Source organism: Aquarana catesbeiana, linkage group LG07, assembly GCF_042186555.1.
Source record: "Aquarana catesbeiana isolate 2022-GZ linkage group LG07, ASM4218655v1, whole genome shotgun sequence".
Lineage (NCBI taxonomy): Eukaryota > Metazoa > Chordata > Amphibia > Anura > Ranidae > Aquarana > Aquarana catesbeiana.
Genome location: NC_133330.1, coordinates 306,043,757 through 306,069,513, shown reverse-complemented (window position 1 = coordinate 306,069,513; position 25,757 = coordinate 306,043,757). Strand labels below are relative to the sequence as shown.

The window sequence follows — 25,757 nt, the reverse complement described above, 5'->3', positions numbered from 1 at the left end:
TGGCTTCGTGTTTGAATGGGGCTTGGCTCGGGTGTCCCCATAGCAAGCTGCTTGCTGTGGGGGCACTCGGAAGGAGGGAGGGGCCAGGAGCACTGATCAGAGACCCGAGAAGAGGAAAATCTGGGCTGCTCTGTGCAAAACCACTGCACAGAGCAGGTACAGTGCCTTGAAAAAGTAATCATACACCTTGACATTTTCCACATTTTGTCATGTCACAACCAAAAACATAAATGTATTTTATTGGGATTTTATGTGATGGACCAATACAAAGTGGCACATAATTGTGAAGTGGAAGGAAAATGATAAATGGTTTTTAAAATTTGAGTCAATACTTTGTAGAACCACCTTTCACTGCAATTACAGCTGCAAGTCTTTTTGGGGATGTCTCTACCAGCTTTGCACATCTAGAGAGGGACATTTTTGCCCATTCTTCTTTGCAAAATAGCTCAAGCTCTGTCAGATTGGATGAAGAGCGTCTGTGAACAGCAATTTTTAAGTCTTGCAACAGATTCTCAATTGGATTTAGGTCTGGGCATTGACTGTGCCATTCTAACACATGAATATGCTTTGATCTAAACTATTTCATTGTAGCTCTGGATGCATGCTTAGGGTTGTTTTCCTGCTGGAAGGTGAACCTCCGCCCCAGTCTCAAGTTTTTTGCAGAATCTGACAGATTTTCTTCTAAGATTGCTCTGTATTTGGCACCTGTATCTTCCCATCAACTCTGAGCAGCTTCCCTGTCCCCTGCTGAAGAAAATCATACCCACAACATGATGCTGCCATCACCATGTTTCACGGTGGGGATGATGTGTTCAGGGTGATGTGCAGTGTTAGTTTTCTGCCACACATAGCATTTTGCTTTTAGGTCAAAAAGTTCAATTTTGGTCTCATCGGACCAGACCACCTTCTTCCACATGTTTGCTGTGTCCCCCACATAACTTCTCGTAAACTGCAAATGGGACTTCTTATGGCTTTCTTTCAACAATATCTTTCTTCTTGCCACTCTTCCATAAAGGCCAGATTTGTGGAGTTCACGACTAATAGTTGTCCTGTGGACAGATTCTCCCACCTGAGCTGTGGATCTCTGCAGCTCCTCCGGAGTTACCATGGGCCTCTTGATTAATGTTCTCCTTGCCTGGCCTGTCAGTTTAGGTGGACGGCCATGTCTTGGTAGGTTTGCAGCTTGCAGTGATGGATTGAACAGTGCTCCGTGAGATGTTCAAAGCTTGGGATACTTTTTTTATAACCTAACCCTGCTTTAAACTTTTCCACAACTTTATCCCTGACCTGTCTGGTGTGTTCCTTGGCCTTCATGATGCTGTTTGTTCACTAAGATTCTCTAACAAACCTATGAGGGCTTCACAGGTGAATTCTGAAGGCAATTGGCCTGAATACAAATGCACACCACACTTTTCAGATATTTATTTGTAAAAAAAAAATTCCTTCCACTTCACAATCATGTGCCACTTTGTGTTGATCTATCACATAAAATCCCAATAAAATACATTTATGTTTTTGGTTGTAACATGGCAAAATGTGGAAAATTTCAAGGGGTATGAATACTTTTTCAAGGCACTGTAAGTATAACATGTTTGTTATTTTTAACAAAAAAAAACAAAAAACAAGACCTTAATATCACTTTTACATGCTCCCCAATAGGGTCCCCCTCCTGCCCCAGGCCCCATAGCAGCTGCTTGGACCGTTATGGCTATTGTTACACAACAGCTTAGCATGACATGTGTAACGTAAGCTGAATTGTCTGCTATAAACTTTCTCAGAAATTGTGTTTCCTGAAGTTACCTTATTAAGTCAATTCATTAGAAAGCTCTTTTTCTATAACTCTGATTGGATACTTCAGCAGAATACTAATGGCTAAAGAGGTGGAGTATTTTCATGGAGAGCCTAACATATTTCAGCAGCTGCGCTCAATAGTTAAAGTTTAATATCTACACGGCCACAGAATTTGTAATAAAGTTTACTAACCATATTATTAATTTGTAGGGTCAGTAGTGTGTGCATTTTAAACAGCAAAACCAAAGTCTCACTTTAAAGTAAACCTGTCATTTGTTCAGGCATGGCATAGCAACAGGTTCATATTAATGTTCCACTCCGAAGCAGCACATACTCCCCTTTCCTTTACTCACCCATTAATTTACTAGAAGTGTAGAAAAGATATCCTATGCAAGTCACCCTAGGTGGGGCTTACACAGGGCTGAGGACCCTAATTCCCCCAATGTGACTGTGCTGGAGTAGTCACCAAGCAGCCAGCCAGTTACATGACAAAAAGTCAAATTTCCCTCCATACCTGGAAGTACTGAGTTCTCCAGAGCTGAACATAGTGGCAGGGAGCAAATGAAACATGAGTATTTTCTGCTAAGGAGGGAGGTATTAAAGAGAACCTGTTGCTCTGAAGTGCATTGGGCAAAGAGCAGGTTTAAAATTATGTAGATAATATGTGCTTGATGAGGTGGATTGGACACGAGCCCTGGAAACACTTCCCAAGATATCCCTCTCACCCTCTCAAAGGCTATCTCAGCTTTTTATTATACATAGGGCTCATTATACCCCACAAATACTCCATGCTTGGGGAAAAAAAACAACATTGTTATGTCCGCGATGCTCTTTATTTAATGGTTCTCTTATCCACATGCTTTGGCGATGTCCGAAGCTCCATCAATACTGGGAAAAAATATTCACAACCTTAAATTGACTATGCCTTACTGAGATAACAGGGACGCCCAAAGTCGCACTATTGGGAATAATACCTGATGGAGCATTACCTGTAGAGATGTACACTCAGGTGTACATGTGGACAAGATCGTTATATTTAGCATGTAAAGTCATCCTACAAAAATGGACATCTGCTGATCCTCCAACACATAAACAATGGGTTAAGAAACTTAACTATATATGTAAAAGAGAAAAACTAATGTATAAGCATACACTCAAAGGTACACCTCAAAAGTTTGGTAAAATATGGTCATGGTGAATAGAGCCTAGTAACGAATTTTACGATGGTTGATCTAGTAGAAAGGAGTAAAAGCAATGGAGATGGATGGGAGTAAGGAGCTGAGGCAGAAGGAAGTGGAGTAGATGGAGTAGATGAGAAGAAAGGAAAGATATATGTAAAAGAAAGATAAGATGAAGCTGCAGGGAGGAAGCTACCATAGTTTGATGATTGATATCAGGGGAGCTTAATTGGATGAGTAAATTGTATTTATGCTACTATTATGTATTGGCTATTATATGAGAAAGCCACTTTAATATAATAGGTGCAAGGTTTGTTTGGTTTTATGTTTTCCTATTTTTTTATATACTATTTGATAATCTTTGATATTTAGTTAATATATATATATATATATATATATATATATATATATATATATATATATATATATAAATTATATAAATTATTTGATTGAAAGAAAAAAAGAAAATGTGCGCTAAGTTAATAAATATATAAATCAGCTTGCTAAAAAAAATTGTGATATCAATTCCTATTATAAACATAAATCAAAGCAGCGCTATAAATGTAACAAGTAAAGTGCTAATATGCAATATGAAACATCAAACCATCAGTCATGCAAAAGTGCAAAATTGTATTGAAATAATTCATCAAAAATGATGAACTACAAACTGTGACAATAGCAAACTAATAAAAGTGCAACGAAAAAGTAGAGTGCATATGAGTGTCCAAACATCATACATGACATAAAAGAGCAGATGAGAACAGAAGAACAGAAAAAATCCCATCACAAAACCATTAACATATGATCTTTCAACATGAGTGCAAAGAAATCCACCAGGGGCTATTAATGATCACCACACCTCTTACCAGAGCAGATGGGCCAAAACCTACAATGGCCAAAAACACATGAGATGTCACCACAGGCTGAACAATCACCGGGGGGGGGTGGGGAGGATGGTCGTCACTCCATAGTTAGTAAGTAAAAGACACATCTCAATTGTGAAGTCCAAATTAAAGGTTGATGTTTATTAAAAGCTTACAGATTCCAACTGACAAGCTCGTTTTTACAGCAGGCCACGCTCCTACACGTTTTGTCAGCAGTGACCTTATAGCGGTACTAAACCCTCTTATCCTTGACAGCCAAGGAAGCTGCCATCTTAGCCTGTTTGATCTGTAGTTGTCATGGTGCCGCACATGTGGTCAGTTAAGACTCCAGCCATGTGATGGCTTGAAAGTTCAGGTGACAGCACAAGCAACAGTGACAGTTATCATTTACGATATGCAATAAATATAACAGTTTGAGAAAACAGTTAAATTGACGGGTTTGGTTCCACTTAAAAAGAAAAACTTTAGGAGAAATATTGAAGTTGCCATTGTTGACCTCCCAAAAATGGCAGTTGTCTGGCTTTTATACTGATCCACTGCATTTAGCATTTTTATGGGTCATTGATGCAGAAAAAAGTATAAATCCGGTCAGAAGTCCTAATCGACATACTTGTTTTGAGTTAGTGACTTAAAACAATGATGCACTGGGGTGGATTTACTAAAGGCAAGACTGTGCAATTTGCAAGTGCCATTGTTCCAAAGCTTGAATAATGAGATGAAGCTTCACTTTGCAAAGAATAGCCAAAAGCAAGGTAAAAAAAACAAAACTGCATTTTTGTTTGCACATGATTGGACAATGAAAGTCAACAGAGCTTTCCCTCATTTATTAAGCTCTGGAGCACATGCACTTGAAAAGTACACAGTCTTTTTGCCTTTAGTAAATCCACCCCATAAAGTCAGCATGAAATCCAGGCATCAACAATGGTGGCCTCAATGTCTCTCTCAGGAAAGGTTTCCCTTAAATAAGATTACATGCCCTAGAAATGAGAAGGAGGAAGGAACATGGACCAAAAATGAGTTTAAGCTTACCTAGAATCGCAGAAACAGCTCCATAGCCCTTGCCCATGACTCCAAAGGAGACGGTTAAACACTCTGTTAAAACTTCGGTACAAGTGTAAACACTCTACATCAGACATCTTCCAAATTCGCTGAAGGACAGAGCGGACGTTTGTTCTCACTATATCTAAAATCTAAGGAAATAATAAAAGTACATTTAAACCAAGGTTTATACATAGTACCTTTATGAGTAGACTTACAAACAGACTAAAGTAGGACATATTTGAATACTGTTTGTACTGTTAATCTACAACGGGAGTCAGGAACCAGTTAATTGCATTCTCCCCATTGATTGTGGTCATGCAATGGGTGGATCTCCCCTCTGTGCAGCTGCTGCCACTTTTCAGACCTCAGATCAGAGTGGCAATGTGAATGCTGAGCCAAAGGAAGTCCTGGGCTCCTCCTCAGCTAGGACGTGACATTTGACACAGCCCAGGGAAGACCTAGGAGGATTTCCCCCACTCTGCTGGAGCTACTGCACCTATAGTCTAGACTTATTAAACAGGGAAGAAGGAATTTGTACTTACTACTGATCTCTGTACTCTGCATTACTTACTACTGACCTCTGCACTCTGTGTTACTTACTACTGACCTCTGCACTCTGCCTTACTTACTACTGACCACTGCACTCTGCGTTACTTACTACTGACCACTGCACTCTGCGTTACTTACTACTGACCTCTGCACTCTGCGTTACTTACTACTGACCTCTGAATTCTGCAATACTTACTACTGGTCCCTAAACTCTTCAAACCTCCCTTCTGTTTAATGTGGCCTTGATAGGCTATCTCCTTAAAAAAAAAAAAAATTGGGCTGCATCCTGGTGATTTTTGATCTTTTCCAAGTTGTTCAGATAGATCTCAACCTCTTAGGGGTGCCAACCCCCAATATACAAGAATCAAATTCTTGGCATGTAGGCAGGTTTGCCTAATATGTTTACCTTTCTGTTCAGCTGCCCAGGTCAGGGGGAAGGGATTAATGCTTTTGGCGTCTTCCCCTGAACAAGTTCACAGGCTTTCTGGGGTCCGGCCTTCCTTCCCGTGATACATAAAAGGGAAAGGTTTGAGTCCGGGGGGGAGCGGGCAAAAGGATGGGATTTTGGCAGAAGCTTGCAGGGACCTGCAGTCCACCTTAGGAGCACTGACTCACCATTGCATTGGACACCTCTATTTGAGATTCTCCAACTATGGACTTCACTCAAAAGGACTTTACCTGTACAGGAACGCTGAGGAAGCCACAGCAAGAGTTAGTTAGGGAAGGGACGTTCTATCTTGTTGCACATGTTATGCTACGTTTTCAGTAACAGTTGTTCAACTGCTTTGAGCCTGGTCTAAAGTTATTCAAAGGGGTGCATGTTGGGTTCTGGATTATCCCAAAGAACCTGGGTCTGCAATAGCACTATGAGGTACGTGTAACACCACTACAAAAGGTTCAAAAGAAGAGGAGGTTGTTGCCATGGCTAACCAAAATGAGGAACAGCTCTTGACCCAATTAATGGCTGTCACGTACATTCCATGGATCAATCAATCAGCTTATTACATTCAGTGCTCACTTTTTGAAGCAACCACATATTACCCCTGCATGATTTCAGAGAAGCCAAAATTCTTTCTGGCATGGAATCAATAAAGTGCTGAGAAACTTCACTAAGGATTTCTGGTCTATGATGACTTGACAGCATGGCACAGTTCCTGTGGATTTGTTGACTGCATGTTCATGATAAGAATCTCTTGTTCCGCCTCATTCTATACAGTTCATGCTGTGTATGCCAGTTCTAAACCTTCTGTCTGTATGTCTCAAGATTAAGATTAGTCAGAGCAGGCAACGTTTTCCTAATTTTTAGTTGTCCTGGTTTGGTGATCCCGTGCCCCCCTGTACCTTCATTCTCCTGTTCTTCTGGCTTTCTGCTGATGTAAAGTATTCTACAGACGGTGCAATCAGAGACCACTTATATAGAAAGTTTAGTGTATTTATAAGGATAAAAGTTGAGTTATTATAAGATTTCTTACCTTCAAGTCATTTTTAATGTAACCATCACATTTAAACACACATGCTCCACCAATTGTACTAAACGTAGACAAGGTAGAATATCCTGGGTCAGCAATTTCTTAGATGCTACAGCCGCCTTGCCTAGTAAACGTCTTAAAGTGCTAATAAAGCCTTGTTTTGTTTTGTTTTTTGTTTTTTTTTTATTAACCACTTGCTTACTGGGCACTTAAACCCCCTTCTTGCCCAGACTAATTTTCAGCTCTGTCACTCTTTGAATGACAATTGCGCGGTCATGCAACTGTACCCAAATTAAATTTTTATAATTTTTTTCACACAAATAGAGCTTTCTTTTTGTGGTAGTTAATCACTGCTGGGTTTTTTATTTTTTTCCAAAAAAAACTAAAAAAGGCCGCAAATTTTGAAAAAAAAAAAAAACAGTTTCATAGTTTATTAAAAAAAAATTGAAAACAGGCAATTTTTCTCCTTCATTGATGTGCGCTGATGAGGCTGCACTGATAGGCACTGAGAGGTGGCACTGAAGGGCACTGATAGGGGGAACTGATGATCACTGATGGGTGGCACTGATGATCACTGATAGGGGGCACTGATGATCACTGATGGGTGGCACTGATGGGCACTGGTAGGTGACACTGATAGGCAGCACTGATCGGTGGCACTGATGGGCATTGATTAGCAGCACTGGTGGGCATTAATAGGTGGCACTGGTGGGTACTGATAGGTGTCACTGGCAGGTGGCACTGGTGGGCACAGATGAGGCAGCCACAACTCTCTGTGTGAGGGACTGATGTCCCTCTGACAGAAGCCGGTGATCGGCCTTTTTTTCCCTCAGCGTGAGGGGAAAAAAAAAATGATTACCAATCTTCTGTTTACATCACGTCATCAGCTGTCATTGGCTGACAGCTGATCACGTGGTAAGGGGGCAGCTAATGACGGCCTCCTGGCAATTAAGGCCTGCGCTGTAGCCATCATTCGGCTACAGCGCGGGTGGTAGGAGGTTAATAATAATGATTTTGCACAGAGCACCCCTGATCCTATTCTTCTGGGGTCTCCCGCTGGCACTCCAGGCCCCTCCTCTTCGGTGGGTGCCCCTACGGAAAGCCGCTGCTGCGTCCATTAACACAGACAGCGAGACTCGGCCTCTCTACCCTCTCCTGTGTCAGTTTTTGATTGACGGCAGCAGAAGCCAATGGCTCCTGCTGCTATCAATCTGTCCAATAAGGAGGGAGACAGCGGCAGGATCTGCTGTGCTCGTGCACGTCTCTGGATCGGATTGGGCTCAGCTGGAGGGGGCTGCAGCACAAAAGGTTTTTCACCTTAATGCATAAAATGCATTAAGGAGAAAAATCTTAAGCCCCGGTTCACACCAGAGGCGGCATGACTTGCAGGTCTCCTCACCGAGGCCACCTGCACACCCGGGCAACTTGAAAAACGACTTCTGTATAGAAGTCTATGCAAGTCGCCCCAAGTCGCCCCCAAAGTCGTACAGGAACCTTTTTCTAAGTCGGAGCGACTTGCGTCGCTCCAATTAGAACACTTCCATTGTACTGAACGGGACGCTACTTGTCAGGCGACCTAGGTCGCCTGACAAGTTGTCCTAGTGTGAACCGAGCCTAAGGCTTTAGAACAGTGGTTCTCAACCTCTCTAGTGCCGTGACCCCTTGATAACATTTCCCAAGTTGTGGGGACCCCTAACAGTAAAAATTTTGTAAATGTTCATGGGTTTTCAGCACCCAAGGCAAGACAAGTAATTTGCGCCCCTAACCCATGGACATTTAGCACTCTCTGAGTCCCTTCCACTCCTACAATATTAAAACCCCTTATGGTACATTTCAGGATGTACCACTCTCTCTTTGTTCTCCTTTCTTTCCCTTTTATCTGTCTCAGTCCTGTTTGTTTTTTCCCCCATCCCTCTGTCTAGCCATCCTTCTTGTTCTTTCTCTTATTCTTTCTGTCCCTTTTTCTTTGTTCCTCCCCCTCTTTTCCTCTCCCTTCCATGTATTCTCTGTTTTTTTTCTTTCTCTTACTCCTTGGTGGGGGGGTGGGGGGGAAATGGGATGAGTGGCAGCGCTGGTGGGTAGTTGGGATGAGTGGCGGTGCTGGTGGGGGGTGGGATGAGTGGCAGTGCTGGTGGGTAGTTGGGATGAGTGGCAGTGCTGGTGGGTAGTTGGGATGAGTGGCAGTGCTGGTGGGGGGTGGGATGAATTGCAATGCTGGGGGGAGTTCTGATCAGCCAACTTAGGTGCTCTTGATGAAGGTCATCTGCTGATCTAAGAACTGTAGTCGGGACTTCTAATGGCAACTCTAATCACAGGTAGTGTTTACTCATTGTGTTTCCGGCTTCACTGTGACTCCAGCCCTGTGGTGTCTCGTAGCAGTGACACCTATGCCAAAATCAGGAGATAGGGTCTCCTCCAGCCCCTTCCACTTCCCATTACTCATCAGTCGGTTGACCTCTAGTCTCTGCCCCCCCAGCCATCTTGTGAACTGAATGGACGGCTGCAAAGGGGCTGAGTGGGCAGCCACGGGCTCCAGGAACAGCCCAGCTGGGTGGCCGTGAAAAGGCTGGGAGAGCTGTGTGGGCTTCAGGAACAGCCCAGGATTCAGTGACCCCTGGCAAATCGTCATTCGACCCCCAGGGGGGTCCCGACCCCCAGGTTGAGAACCACTGCTTTAGAACCACTTTAATTCATGCATAGTTCTGATTGCTATGTTTGATCAAATCTGAACCTTGTTTATGTACTGAGCTGCAGCCACATGATTTTATCATTTCTGTTAACAAGCGTGTGTACCCACACAAGTATTAATTTTGACGTCAAATTTCGATTTAGTTTTAGTCATAGTCTTTTGACTAAAATACCATTATAGTTTTAGCCATATTTTAGTCATCTGAATTGTTTTCGTTTTAATCTTATTTTAGTCAACTAAAATCAAATGGGTTTACTTAAATTGTAATTTAAGCATTTCTCTAGAATTGCCAAACTCATTATATACTCCGGGAGTAAAAATCTAGTATGGTGTTATTTATGGTATTAAGGGTTGAACATGCAATACAGACACAGATTTAGCTGTTGTGATATATCACATCTTTATAAATAAAACCAAGATTCATAAACAGACAAAAATATTGCTTTTTGACAAACAGAAGTGCAACCTTAAAATATAAAAAAAATTGTAAACTCTATTGGCTGTAATGCCATTGCACATATTACCTGAATATATTATCAACATTAAATTTTAAGAAAAAAAAAAAGCATTTTTCTTATTTTTTTTTCTTACAGCAGCGTAGTAGATGTCCCCTACTTATTCTTATGTGGTAGTGCAATACATGTTTACATTTTAATTGGATATTATTTTAGGCTGGGGATGGAATTGTGTAGCAAATTTAGAAAAAGCCAACAGAGGGCACCAAAGAGATCATGTTAATGAGTGGAACTGCATAGGAAAGGGAAAGGACTGATGGGCGCCTGTGTCTCTCAGGCAATACAGCTTGCAGATAGAGTCAGGGGGCTGGGGCTTTAACAGACAGGCAGAGCTCCAAGGAAAGTGGACGTTCAGGTGGGTAAACGTCCCTCCCTCACATTTTCATTCGTTGATGAAAATTGGAGTTGTTTTTTGTCATAGTTTCCGACAGTTGACTAAATTTGAATGTTATTTTTATTTGGTTTGCATCACTGAAAACATGCAGCTGACGAAAACTATGATGAAAATATTTTCGTCGACAAAATTAACACTGACCCACACTGAGTGGCCACAACATTTATTTTCAGATTTCAATTTAAGTAGTACTAAAACCTAACATTTTATAGTAGTATTCGATCTGTATGGAGCACTCAAACAAAAACGAATAAAAGTTTGCTTTCAAAAAGTATAGCAATGGTTACAAATTATTTTCTTCACTGCTTGCAGCCTCCAGGTTCCAGTGTGCCACCTCCTAAGCTTCCAGTTGGGGAGTGCACACTAATCCCTCCATAGTAGTAGTTTCCCTGATCCCCTTCCTTGACTACATGTGCCATAATGCCAAGAGCCATTAGGAATGCATTCCCCATCAGTTTCCCTTGGTTCTTTGTGCATGTTGGTTTATGCAGCATCATTGGATTCTTGCATTCGTGGGTGCATGCATGTAAGGGTGGTCAATGGTACTGTGGAAGCCAATGGAGCCACCTGAAAACCAGGAACCTGGGGCAGTAGTCAACACAGTGGCGGCCCATCCATTAGGGGCACACAGACGCCGCCCCCCTATCCATGCGTCCTGCCCCTAATCTACATGCAGGGAACTGAACGCATGCATTCCAATGGGGGGGGGGGGTGTTTGAAGCACGTTATCAGAGCCAGAGGCCCTAATAGGCTTCAAAAAAGGGTGGGCTTGAGGCACAGAGCACTGCACCCTGAGCCCACCCAGTTGTGTGACAATAGCGAATGAATATTCGCTATTGTCACACTGATCCTCCTCCCGGCCAATCATGAAGCCCAATCATGAAGTCCTGAGACCTTTCATCCGATTGGCTCAAAGGACAGGCGATCGTATTGGATGTCTAGGAGGAGGAGGGAGGAGACACACGATGGAAGCTGCTGTGATGCAGAGGAGGAGACGCGATAGAAGCCGCCACCCGCTACATAGATGGGGTAAGTGAGGGGCTGGATGACCGACCAACTGGCAGCGGGGGGGGGGCATGTGCCGCCGGCCAACTGGAAAAGGGGGTGGTTGTTTGCCCCCCAAAAATAACCACCGGCTGCCACTGGATGCGATAGAAGCCGCCGCCCGTTGCCACGCTGCCCGCCCGCAACTTAGATGGGGTAAGTACGGGGCTGGATGACTGACCGCGACACCCTGTGGGGGGGGGGGATTGTGCCCTACCCAAAACAGCTGGGGGGGGGCATGGGCCCATGTCATGGGCCGACTGGGGGGGGGGGTCGTTAGTGTTTTTTTGCTCCCCCAAAGAAAAACATGGGACATGGGCAGCAAAAACAACAACAGAAGCTTAAGCCTTTCCCTACCCCACCAAAATTAAAAAAAAATGGTTGGCTGGAGTGGACTTTGAATTTACTCCCACTCATGCTCTGCTGCTCCATGACCTATGCTTAGGTGTGGATCCTCGGTGTGCTGCCCATACTTGCACAACAGACTGCTATATGTCCAGCTCCAAAGTCATATGTTCCTCAGAACCCAATGCGAATTTACTGTAGAGGGGGATGGGAAGGTCTAGACTAGCATACTGGGGAAGAAGGGTGGTAAGTGCACCTAGTTTGAAGGTGTTCTTATCCTTTATGCATAGATGAAATGTTTGCTGGGCTGCATTCACAGTTCAGGGATTTTTTTTTGCATTGGCTCCAATTGCTCTTCTAAGCAGGTTTCAAATTGATTTGAAAACTAGTACAGCACGCTCTTGTGTAACACCCAAGACTACAATCTATTCCAATAATATGGAAAAATTGTTCCGTTTACTAAACAGTTACGGATGGATGAAAAATTAGATGACAGCTATGGTCCTTCTGGATACATTCAATCATCCCAAATTAATTGCATGTGGCTTGTCTGCCAAACAGAGATGGCAATGGAGCAGGCTAGGATACGATGTCTCGTGTGGCACTGAGTGAGGTTGTGTTACACTTCAAATTAAACTGGAATCATTCCCGAGTTCCTGGTGGAAGGCTTTATCCTTCTTCGCCACTGACTCATCAGGAGAAAAATATATTTTCAGCTATAACTGTTAGGACCATAGACATATGAAGAAGAACACTGCCTGATCGAGCTTCTTCTTGGCTGGATGTGATGACAATCTGCTGTCTATGGTAGAAGCAGACAATGACCTGTCAAAAAGAGCAGAAGCTGCCTTTCCTCCTTCCATCTCCTTCCATCCTATCCCCCTTCTCTCTGTTCAGGTAAAGTAGAACTATAGACAAAACTTTTTTATTCATTTTGGATAGAATAAGGAGGGTTATAACCCCTGTCAATTTTTTTTTTGCCATCTGTGTCCCATTGTGAAGATATCCCCTCACTTCCCGTCCTATAGCTAAACAGGAAGTGAGCAGAAATCCCTGCAAATTAAGAGATTTCCTTGGGACCCCCCCCCCCCCCCCAGATCACCTGAACTAGTGTCCCCATTGGAAGATTTCCTCTCTATTACTTTTCTGGGGACAACCCAAAATTTGGGATTTTCTTTCAGTTTCACTTTCGTTGATAATGGTAAAAAGGACAAATCGAGAGGGAGGATCTCGATGCGGATTTTTCCGCATTCAATGCGCATGACATGCGAGCGTGACTGGCTCTCAATGGAGCCAATTCACACATGTCTGGGGCTGCTGCAAAGTGGATTGCAAAATGGTCCGATGCATGTTTGGGCCCGGTTCAGGTGCAAATTCAGGCAAAAGTTAGGACCTGATTTGCACCTGAACCGGTGAACAGGCACGAACCGGGCTCCAGGCACGAACCCGCGGCCGCTCATAGGTGAACCTGGCCTATAAAAAAAGTTTTCCCATTAGTACTTTAATCTCTTCCAGCCCGCCGGCCATCAAATGACGGCTGGGCAGCGCAGCTCTCGTTCTGGGTGGCCGTCATATGGTGGGCGTGCAGCGCAGCGATTGTGGCCGCGCCGTGTTGCTAGGACACGACGCAACCCCAATCTGTGTAAAGAGCCGCTGCTCTTTAACCATGTGATCGGCTGTGTCCAATCACAGCCGGTCACATGTAAACACAGAGATACCGTTAATCGGTGCTCCTCGCCTCACACTGACAGAGTGTGAGGAGAGGAGAGCCGATCAGCGGCATCTCCTCACAGAGGACATCTAGGAATGTAATCAGGGCACTGATCATCAGTGCCCTGATTACAATTAAGTGCCCACCAGTGCCAGAACTGTGTGTCCACCACTGCCAGCAATCAGTGCCAATCTGTGCCCACAATTGCCACCAATCTGTGCCCGCAAGTGCCAGCAATCAGTGCCCACAAGTTCCAGCAATCAGTGGCCATTAGTGATGCCAGTCAGTGCTGGCTATCAGTGCTGCCCATCAATGCCCATCACTGCTGCCCATCAATGCTCATCACTGCTGCTCATCAATGCCACCCATCAATGCCCATCAGTGCCGCCTATCCATGCCGCCTATCTGTGCCCACCAGTGCTGCCTATCTGTGCCCACCAGTGCCCACCAGTGCCACCCATCAGTGCCGCATATCAGTGCTCATCAGTGCCAACTATCAGTGCAGCATATTCGTGCCTTCTCATCAGTGCCACCTAATCAGTGCCCATAAGTGCTGTCTCATCAGCACCCATCAGTGAAGGATAAAAATTACTGATTTACAAAATTTACTGACAAAAACTAACAAAACTTTTTTTTTCAAAATTTTTGGTCTTTTTTTTTTTTTTTTTTTTTAGGAAAAAATAAAAACCCAGGAGTGATTAAATACCACCAAAAGAAAGCTTTATTTGTGTGAAGAAAATGATAACAATTTCACAAGCTTACAATGTAGCATGACCGTGCAATTGTCATTCAAATGTGACAACGCTGAAAGCTGAAAAATGGCCTGGGCAGGAAGGGAGTGTAAGTGCCCTGGTATTGAGGTGGTTAAGCAGAACTAAGCTCATTGATTTAACGGTTTCCCAAAACAGTTTCATTTATACATTCATGCTGTGAATGATAATTGCCACAGTTGCTTGTGACATAAAATGACTAGTGTTACAACCGATCACATGTGCAGAATCAGGACAACTGCAGATCAAACAGAGGATAAGATGGCAGCTACCTTGGCTGTAAAGGCTGGAAGGATTTAGTCCTGCTTTAAAGTGGAACTATAGAAAAATGGGCCCTTAGATGTCTCAGACTGATGGCCAACATCATTCAACCCACTTTCTCTGAGGCTATATCGTCCTGGACCCGCCAGCCTTTGACAGGCAGTTTGGTGACATCAGAATCTCCACTATGTACAACCAAAAACAAAGCAGCAGGATAGTAGTTGCTCAGTACGGGACCCAGAAGCTAGTGGGGATCACTGTAATATAGGTGTCTACTACAGTGAATACTGGCTTCTAGGGGGATACCACAGGTACAGTTGTGCTAAAAAGTTTGCATAACCTTGGAGGACTGGTAATATACAGTATGTACCATTTTTAAAGAAAATATGAGTTAGCAGGCTAAGAACATTTCTGTTGTTTCTTATGGGATTCATATTCTGTACCTGTAGGTCATAACAGAATGGCACAATCATAAAACTAAACATGGCAACAAGTAAACAATCGAAATGACCCTGGTCAAAAGTCTGCATCCCACTAGTTTTTAGTACTGTGTATTGCCCCCTTTAGTATCAATGACAGATCAGTCTTTTCTAATAGTTGTTTATGAGGCCCCAAATTCTTGCAAGTGGTATAGCTGCCCATTCATTTTGTCAAAATGCCTCCAGGTCATGCAAAGTCTTTGGTTGTCTTGCATGAACCACATGTTTGAGATCTCCCCAGAGTGGATTGATGATTGATGATGGATTGATGGTCAGGAGAATGTGATGGCCACTCCAGAACTTTCACCCTTTTCTGATTTAACCATTGGAGGATTGACTTAGCCTTGTGCTTAGGGTCCTTGTTGTGCTGGAAGTCCAAGAGCATCCCATGCGTATCTTTCATGCAGAAGAATGCAAACTGTCTGCCAGTATTTTCTGATAACATGCTGCATTCATCTTGCCAACAATTTTCACAAGATTCCCCATGCCTTTAGAGCTTACACACCCCCAATACATCAGTGAACCACCTCCATAATTCAAAGTGGGGATGGTATTCTTGTTACTATAGGCCTTGTTGACCCCTCTTCAAACATAGTGCTTTTGGTTGTAACCATAAAGCTCTACCTTGGTCTCGTCACTCCAGATTGTAGTGTGCCAGAAGCTGTGAGGCATGTCAAGGTGTTGTCAGGTATAATGTAACTAGGCTTTTTTGTGGCATTGGCACAGTAAATAAATATAAGTGACTCCCGCGCTGTCACAAAATGGTTCCAATGGTGGATATATAGAACGATAATGGAAAACGACATAAACAATACATCAAGTGTGACACCATGACGACCAGAGTGAGAGGGGACAGGCCAGAGGAAAAAGGATGCACTCACTTTTTTAGAATGAGTGTGGGCACCAATCCACGAGCGTCGAGTTCGTATGCCTCAGTCGGTATCTTCAGTCAGTCCCGACTCCACAATGCTCGTCAGATATAGTGGGTGTATATTGGGTATAAGGAAAGAGTATACATAGCATAATCCCGTAGAGTGAACCAATTTTATTAAAACAGTAAAGCAGGCTCACATTTAAAAGCAGACTACGGCACGTAACATCCACGAGCGCCGAGCTCGTCTCCTGCCGTGTCCCGTGCTCCAATCCTGAGGATCACATTGAAGATTTTTAAGCTGCTCGGTGGTGGGACTGCTATATTTCACTTATATGGACTCACTTTATTTAGCTTTCAGATCTATGTCAGTCAATATGTATTAGTTTTGTGACTAGATCATGTGGACGTTTGGCTGACTTTTTTCACTGAAGCCTGTTTGTTTGTTATCCATTTGATCATTTAAATTCTTGCGACATTTGTCATACATCACACAGTTGTTACATTTGTTATATATTATATATGCCACATATTCTTTCACATTTTGTTTTATCACTTTTGATATCTCTTTTTTAGTGTATCTGTGGCCCCACTTTGGCTGCTTTCACCTCTCTATTATATTCACTTTTTATTTAGTCCCTTCCACATCCCACCCCCTTTTCCCTTTGTATCACAGCGCAATCACCATCTTTCTTTTTGTTTTTATTGGCACAGTAAAGGCTTCTTTCTGGAAACTGGACCATGCAGCTTATTTTTGTCCATGTATCATTGTATTTTGCTCCTTTAAACAACCACACCTTCTATTTCTAGAGTAGCCTGTATTTCTCCTGAGGTTAACGTGGGTTTTTCTTTGTATCCAAAACAATTCTTCTGGCAGTTGAGGCTGCAATCTTTCTGGGTCTACCTGACCTCGGCTTGGTATCACAAAATCCCAGAATTTTCCGCTACTTAAAAAGTAAATGAGCAGTACTGACTGGCATATTAAAGGCTTTGGATATCTTTTTTTACCATTGTTATAAAGTTCCATTACCTTGTTACACAGGTCTTTTGCAGTTCTTTTCTGCTCCCCATGACTCAGTGTCTAGCCTGCTCAGTGCATCAAGGTGAGAGCTAACAAACTCATTGACTATTTTTACACAGACACTAATTGCAATTTAAAAAGCCACATATGTGGGAAATTAGCATTTAATTGTCATTTTAACCTGTGTACCAAGGCCAAACCTTTCAGGGTATGTAAACATTTGATCAGGGCCATTTGGGTGATTTATGTTATCATTCTGATTTAAAAGGGAGCCAAACAACTATGTGATAATAAATGGCTTCACATGATCACTAAAAGACAGTTTTGTGGCATGATTTCATATTTTCAATATCAATGCCAATATTTCCTGATTTCTGCCACGGGTGCAAACTTTTGAGAGCAATTGTATAGTATATGAATTGTTAAACTGGTCCAAGCTTGATCAATGGAGCTATGTAAAAAAATGCCATACCCAGACTTCTTCTTTAATACTGTACCAGAACAAACATACAGTCAGTGACCCAAAAAAAAGATACTTGCTGCGCTGATCAAAGCAGAGACAGGAAAGTATCCCTGGATCTCAGAAGACAGGGTGCCGGCATATTCTAATACTAATTAGACATGTGCAATTCATTTAGTTCCAAATTCGTTTTTTAACTAATTTTGACAAATTCGTTAATTCCGAAATTTGCGAATGTACGAATTTTTAATTTTCCGAAATTCCCGAAATTACGAATTTCCAAATTTCCAGAAATTACGAATTTCCGAATTCCAAATTTTCAAATTTCCGAATTTCTGAAAATTCGGAATTTCTGAAATTCAAAATTCGGAAATTCGAAATTAGGAAATTCAAAATTTCAGAGATTGGAAAATTTCGGGAAATTCGAATATTTGAAATTTCATAAATTTAAAAATCTAAAATTTGGAAATTTGAAAATCCAAGAATAAGAATGAAATTTTGAAAATTCAAAAGAATGAAAATCTGAAAATCTGAAATAATGACTAACTAATAATAAATATTAAATTATAGGTATTGGTATAGAAAATTCGAAAATCTAAAAAAAGAAAGAAAATCAGTAAAATTCAAAATAATAACTAACTATTAAATTATAGGTATTGGAATTTCCTTTCAAATTTGGCTGTTAGTGAACGTAGTGAGTACGAATTTATCCGAAGTTCCGAATGATTTGAAATAACAAATGCCGCATCTACAAATGGAACGTAACAATCCAATAATAATAAATAACAATAATAATAAAACCTTTTTATTATTAGTAATTATTGATTTGCTCCGTTCCATTTGTTTAGATGCGGCATTCGTTATTTCAGGTAATTCGTAACTTCGGATAAATTCGTACTCGTTCACTAACAGCCAAATTTGAAAGGAAATTCCAATACCTGCAATTTTATAGTTAGTTATTATTTAGAATTTTACTGATTTTCTTTCTTTTTTTCAGATTTTCAAATTTTCGGAATTTCTCGAATGTTTGAATTTCCGAATTCCGAAAATTCGAAAATTTGGAAATTTGAAAGTTCGAAATCCGAAAATTGGAAATTCGTAAATTCCCGAAATTTCCGAATTCCGAATTTTCAATTTCCGAATTTCCGAAAAAAGCAAAAAAATGAATGAAACGAAATACGAAAACGAACGAACTTTTTATCAGTGCACATGTCTAATGTAATCCAGAGGGCAGACAAATGAATAGGAAGGATCACCCATACTACCAACCAGTCCAGGTAGATAAACAGTGAGGAGAAGCATCAGCCTACATATCTCTACTAGACTACTCTCTAGGGGGCGTGGTCTAGCAGAGACATTTAGGCTGAGGCCCCTCCTCACTGTTTATCTACTTGCAGTCAATGACGTCAAAAATTAAGTCTGCATACTTTTCCGCAGGTCAGACTCTCAGATCATACTAAAGTCAATAGATTAGCATGATTGCCAGGCTACTAGCATTTTCAAAAGCTCAGCCACAGAAGCCTACAGTTTATAAACTTTAACTGCTTGCCGACCGTATAACTTACATAGATGGCGGCAAGGCAGCTCTCCTGCGCAGGATCACGTACATAGTAAACGATCCTGCACTATCAGGTCTGGGACGCACATGCACGCCACCGGCAGCCCGCTCCTACTGTGATTATACACCGCGGGAGCTGATCTGCGGATACCGCAGACTCAATGTCCACCGGCACCCGTCGATCATTAGGCAGAGAGCCAGAATGTATGTAAACAAGGCAGATCACCATTCTGTCAGTAGGAAAGGCATTGATCCTGTGTTCCTGCAAAGCAGGGACATGTATCTATGCCTTCCCCTAGTCAAAGCACCGCCCCCAAAGTACACAGGCATTGGCTAGGCACACAGTTAACCCTTTGATCGCCCCTGACGTTAATCTCTTTCCAGCCAGAGTCACTGATCCCCAAAAATTGTAAAAAAGCATCAGTTAGTGTTCAATTTGTCCGCCGCAGTGTCACAGTCTCCCTATAAGTCGCTGATTGCCGCCATTACTACAAAAAAAGGAAAAAAGTATCCCATGGTATGTAGGTGCAATAACTTTTGTGCAAACCAATCAATATACGCTTATTGGGATTTTTTTTTACCAAAACTATGTAGCAGAAGACATATTGGGCTAAACAAATTTCGATTAGATTTTTTACGTTTTTTTATTGGATGTGGTTTATAGCAAAAGAGCAGAAAATATTGGGGTTTTTTCTCAAAATTGAAGGCCTTTTTTTGTTTATAGCGCAAAAAATAGAAAACCGCAGAGGGGATCAAATACCACCAAAAGAAAGCTCTATTTGTGGGGGGAAAAAAAGGACGTAATTATTTGGGTACAACGTCACATGGCCGCGCCAATGTCAAAGTAAATCGCAAAAAATGGCCTGGTCGTGAAGGGGGGTAAATCTTCCAGAGGTCAAGTGGTTAAAGTGGTTGTAAATCTCTGAAATGAAAAATGAAAAAAATCATGTCCTTCTACAAGTGTGTAAAGTGTGTACTTGCCGCAATCCAAAGCACCTAGTGTGATTTTTCTCTGCTCTGTCCGCCCTCTGCTATGTGAATTTCTGATGGTTTATGCCAACACCAGCCAATCAAGGGACGGCTCCTGCACCCTTCCAAAACCCTGCGATTGACAGTCTCAGCTGTGCATGTTTCCCCATGAGACTGTGTAGAAGGGGGTGTGTCCATTCCCTCCACTCAGGTCTCAGATTACACTCAGCACTCCTCTCTGTGCCGTGTGTGACATCAGTTCCCCGCCCCCTGCATTCTGATGCTTAGAAATGCTGTGTAAATTATGGACTTTGAAGGGCTGTAGGGGAGCGAGGGCTGTAGATAAACAGGTACATCTTATGTAGGAGGATCATTTTCATCTCTGTGTATGACCCCTTTCACACGGGGCGGACTCTGGCTGCGATCTGCTTGCTCAGCGGGGGATCTCTCAGCTGATCCCTGCTGATCCCTGCTGAGCAGGCGGATGACAGGTCCGTGCCTGGTCCGCTCATGCAGAGTGGACATGGACACAGACCACTCTCCTCTATGGGCCATTATATGTAAACGGATCGCCTGTCCGTTTACACCCGACTGCTATCCGATCCCCTGAACACATCCTCATCCGTCTGTTTCGAAATGGATTTAGGCGGGTGTAAACGGACACATGTCCGCTTACACCCCGCCGCTCCATAGAGAAGAATGAAGGTTCCGATCGGGTCCCCCTAAAAAACTGACAGGCGGACCCGATCGGAACATCCATGTGAAAGGGGCCTGACACCTGAGCCAAGTCACTTCAGTGGGTATATGTAAGGGTTTACAACCATTTCAATATTGATGTAAATATGTACAAGATATAAATTTCATCATGTAGGGCAATCTGACTGCTCAGTAATTTTTTTTTTTTTTTTGAGACATATAGCTCTGTGAAGACTCATAAAACTGTTAACACTGATTTACTTCCATGAGAACTGGATGGAATAAAATGAATATTACAGTGTGCGTATAATGTGACCTGACCCGGGTTATTTAGGATCATGGTGATCTCATCAAACTAGCAATCGCTTGGCTTCCCAAACCACCAGGGGACAGAGATATAAATATAAACCATTAAAATACAGACATAAACACGCATACAATTAATTGTTCTATCCATTATAGAAAGCCAGCACTGGCAATAAAATGATAGCTATACTCAAGTATGGTTACATATATATGATAAAACACGTCGCACTGTTCTTCTGAAGATTCCGTCTTGCTGTTGTACCAAGGCTATTCCCCCCGTGTTCCATGGTTGCCAGGATAGTTTGCATATATACAGGCACGCTGTGTCCAACCCCCTGGCTTTGATATGAGTCCACGGGTATAGCAGAATGATTTAGGACTCGCTCACACTAGGTCCCTTGTGCTGAGTTAATCAGCTTTGGTCAAAGCAGGCTCAATGTAAGGGCACAGAAAAAACAATTAATCATTTTTTGTTGTGTTCATTCTTTTTGTCTGTTACTTTTGTCAGTGTTGCATAGTAAGAAAATGTGCAAAATTTACCCACTTGCCCCCCTTTTATCATTTTTTTTAAACAAAATTTTTATCATTTTTTAAATGAAAAAAGACCAAAAAAAAAAATGTTTCCTTTGTTATAAAATTTTGCAAAATTTGCAAATAAGTCATTTTTCTCCTTCACTGATGTGGCTGCACTGACGGGCACTGATAGGCTGCTCTGATAGGCACTGGTGAGGTGGGACTGATGGCCACTGATGAGGAGGCACTAATATGCAGCACTGATGGGCACTGATATGCGGCACTGATATGCAGCATTAATGGGCACTGATAGGCAGAATGGATAGTCGGCAATGATAGGCACTGCTAGGCAGCACTGATATGCAGCATTGATGGACACTGATAGGCGGCACTGATATGCAGCATTGATGGGCACCGATAGGCAGAACGGATAGTCGGCAATGATAGGCACTGCTAGGCGGCCCTGATTTGCAGCATTGATGGACACTGATAGGCAGCACGGATGGGCGCTGATAGGCAGCATTGCTGGGCACTGATAGGCAGTACGGATAGGCGGCAATGATAGGCACTGATAGGCGGCACCGATAGGTGGCACTTATGGGCACTGACAGGCATCACTGATAGGCATTGATAAGCATCACTGACAGGCATCACTGATGGGCACTAAGAGGCATCACTGATGGGCACTGACAGGCATCATTGATGGGCACTGAAGGACAGCACTGATGGGGTTGCACTGATGATCGGTGCCTCAGATGTCAGTGCAGATGTCCCCCACTGCGGAATGCTGCTTACCGGCTCTCCTCACACGCTGCCAGCATGAGGAGAGGACTGCAGATAACCGGCATTTCCTGTTCACACTGATTAGCTGTGACTGGACATCACGTTGATGGTAAATCATTTCTCTTGAGCTTATATTTTTATTTTTTAAACTAAAACTTAGGCTTCCACTGGGACAATTTGTAGAATAAAATGTATACATTTTTAAATTACAGTAAAACAACTTTAAAAAAAAAAAAAAAACTAATCCTGGTTAAAAGGGAAAAAAAGATACGCATTTTTTCTGCATTTTTTTTTTTTTTTTTTTGTAGGTTCTATAGAACATAAGATAATTTTTGCACAAAAATATTGCCAAAAGAGAGTATAGATTAAAAAAACAAAAAAAACAATGTCTGTTATGTCAACCACTTGACCTCCGAAAGTTTTCACCCCCTTCACTTTAACTGGCAATTGTTCGGTCATGCAACATTGTACGCAAATGAAATTTATATAATTTATTTTACAAAAATAGAGCTTTCTTTTGATGGTATTTGATCACAACTGGGCTTTTTATTTTTTTATTATATAAACCAAAAAACACCATTGTTGGTATCAGTGGGATTCCTCCCACTGATACCAACAATGGGATACTATTCCTCCCACTGATACCAACAATGGGGTACTATTCCTCCAACTGACACTAGCAATGGGGTACTATTAGTCCCACTGACACCAACAATGGGGTACTATTCCTCCCACTGACACCAACAATGGGGTACTATTCCTCCCACTGACACCAACAAGAAGGCACTATTCCTCCCACTGACACCAACTATGGGGTACTATTCTTTCCACTGACACCAACAATGGGGTACTATTCCTCTCACTGACCCCAACAAGAAGGCACTATTACTCCCACTGATACCAACTATGGGGTACTATTCCTCCCACTGACACCAACAATGGAGTATTAATTCTCCCACTGACACCAAGAAGGCACTATTCCTTCTACTGAACCAAAAAAAGGTGCACTATTCCTCCCTCTAATGCCAAAGATGCCGCTCCCCCTAAAGTCTGAGGGACAGTAAACTGGCCCTTTGGTTAGAAAGTTTGGAGACCCCTGATTTAGCAGATACTAAAAAAAACATCAACAATTTATCACAGAATATTCTTTTAGGATATTTGTTTTTCTGTTGCACTTTCTCTTGAAAACAAGGCAGTCATCCCTCCTTCCCCAGTATGAAGCTAAAAGCCTAACAAAACAATCATACCCATGGGTCTTACCTTTTTCTGCTTCACAGAGTCAAGTTTGATCAGCCAGTAAGAAGCCACCTTGGGTTTGTGATATCGCCAATTTTCCATTATCTGTAATAGGCAGAAAATAAACGTTGGAATTAAACTCTTTATAAGCCCAAACATGTTTAAATCCACTTTGTGGGCATCATACAGCATTGCAAAACCCAGATATCACCTGGTACATTATCACTGTGCTGTACATGTGGGAGGGATTCAGCAGCTCCACCCACTATAGGCTGCCTGTAGAAAACTACAGGAGGGGGCGGAGGCAAGACCAGTCACCCTGCACAAAGAGAGAGAGCAGCAGTGAGCGGTCTGTATTACTGGAAGCTTCTGTACAGAGGAAACATTCAGGAGTTGTTCCATGCTGGATTATTGCATGGATCTGAAAGACATACTAAAGCCTCTTGTATTTGGACATTATTTATTTAGCTTAGATTTCAGATTTAACAAATTCAATTAATACAGACAATACGATCTAGTTGCTTTCTAGGCATGTGTAAAACTAAAACATACACCTCACTGGTTGGTAAAGATTCCTCACTTTTTGTATTATGCTTTTGTACATATGGCCTGTTTATCCTTAGGGCAAAATTCCAGACAAAATAACAAGATAAAAATTAACAGACCATTAAAAGATTGGACACAGGGGAAAAAAAGTCAATGTTTTGCATCACTGCATAATTTATCCTTAAAGTGGTTGTAACGGCAGAAGGTTTTTTCATCTTAATGCATTCTATGCATTCTATGCATTAAAATAAAAAGCCTTCTGTGTGCAGCAGCCCCCCTCAGTCCCCCTAATACTTGCCTGAGGTTCCTCTCTGTCCAGCAATGTCCACTAGTGTCCCAGCTGTCCGAGATTCTCCTTCCTATTTGACTGAGACACAGCAGCGGTGCCATTGGCTCCCGCTGTTGTCAATCAAAGTCAGCTAGCCAATCAGGGGAGAGAGAGGGCGGGGCCGGGTCGGGGCTCCCTGTCTGAATGGACACAGAGAGCTGTGACTCAGCTCGGGTGCCCCATAGCAAGCTGCCTGCTGCAGGGGCACTGAACAGAAGGGAGGGGCCAGAAGCACAGAAGAGGGACCCGAGAAGAGGAGGATCTGGGCTGCTCTGTGAAAATCCACTGCAACAGAGCAGGTAAGTATAACATGTTTGTTATCTTTATTGGAAAAAAAACAAGACTTCACAATCACTTTAAAGCAAACTTGTACTTAGACAAACAGGTGTCTGCCACTACTGACCGTTTTGAAAATCCTATTGCTGTTTGCAATGGGAATTGTTAAAACACCTGTCAGGTATGACCTGGGGAGATTTCCCTTCATGTTTCCTATAGACTCAACAGGAAGTAAGAGGAAATCTCATCAAAGTTAGAGAAATACTCTGTCAAGCTGGCCATACACTATTCAATACCATTGTACATTCTCTTTTAGATATATCGAAGTTATACAGTATGAGGATAAACCTAAACAATCCATCCAAAAAAAAAGGTTTTAAAACCACTAATCCACGTTGCAGTCACTACGATTAACAGTCCTCTCATTCTTTTAACTCCCCAATAAGGACACAGATACCGCTAAAAAAACGCGAGAAAGGGTCTTACCCTTCCCCGTTCTTTCCAAAACTTAAAGGCAGAAGTTTTTTTTACCTTAATGCATTCTTTGCATTAAGGTAAAAAAACATTCTTGGTGCAACTCCATCCCCAGTCCCTACTTATTCTTACCTGAGCCTGATCTCGATCCAGTGATGTACATGAGATCAGTGGCTTTCCCAGGTCTCTCTCAGGAGTCATTGGGGGGAGAGCAGGGGGCGGGCGGAGCCATGCTCTGTGTGTGAATGGACAACGTCCATTCACAGAAGCGTGGCATGGGAGCGAGCCTGCTCAACTGCCTCCATAGCAAGAGGCTTGCTCTTAGGGGCACTTGGCAAGGGGGGAGGAGCCAGAACCGCCGGCAGGGGACCCAAAAAGAAGAGGATCGGGGCTGCTCTGTGCACAAAAATTACACATAGCAGGTAAGTATAAGATGTTTGTTATTTTAAAAAAATGCAAACCTTTAGAATCACTTCAAAAAAGGTTTTGCCTACAGATACACGTTAAATCTATAATCGTTTGCTTTATTTATCAATACATCTATGAGCATAAGCATCCCCGCCCCCCCTATGAACATGCAGTTGCGGAGCGGGAAATTAC

General features: G+C 42.4%; 1 protein-coding gene across 2 annotated transcripts in view; it reads right to left on the bottom strand.

The window, feature by feature from the left end:
• The window catches only part of TTLL7 (tubulin tyrosine ligase like 7), a 302,305-nt gene that overhangs the window by 67,641 nt on the left and 208,907 nt on the right, over window positions 1–25,757 (bottom strand). For both annotated transcript variants that reach the window (XM_073593653.1, XM_073593652.1), the window contains exons 18-19: window positions 23,558–23,638; window positions 4,883–5,043 (exon numbers count right to left, since the gene is read on the bottom strand). In XM_073593653.1, coding sequence (XP_073449754.1) covers window positions 4,883–5,043; window positions 23,558–23,638 — 242 coding nt within the window. The remainder of the gene's footprint in view (window positions 1–4,882; window positions 5,044–23,557; window positions 23,639–25,757) is intronic.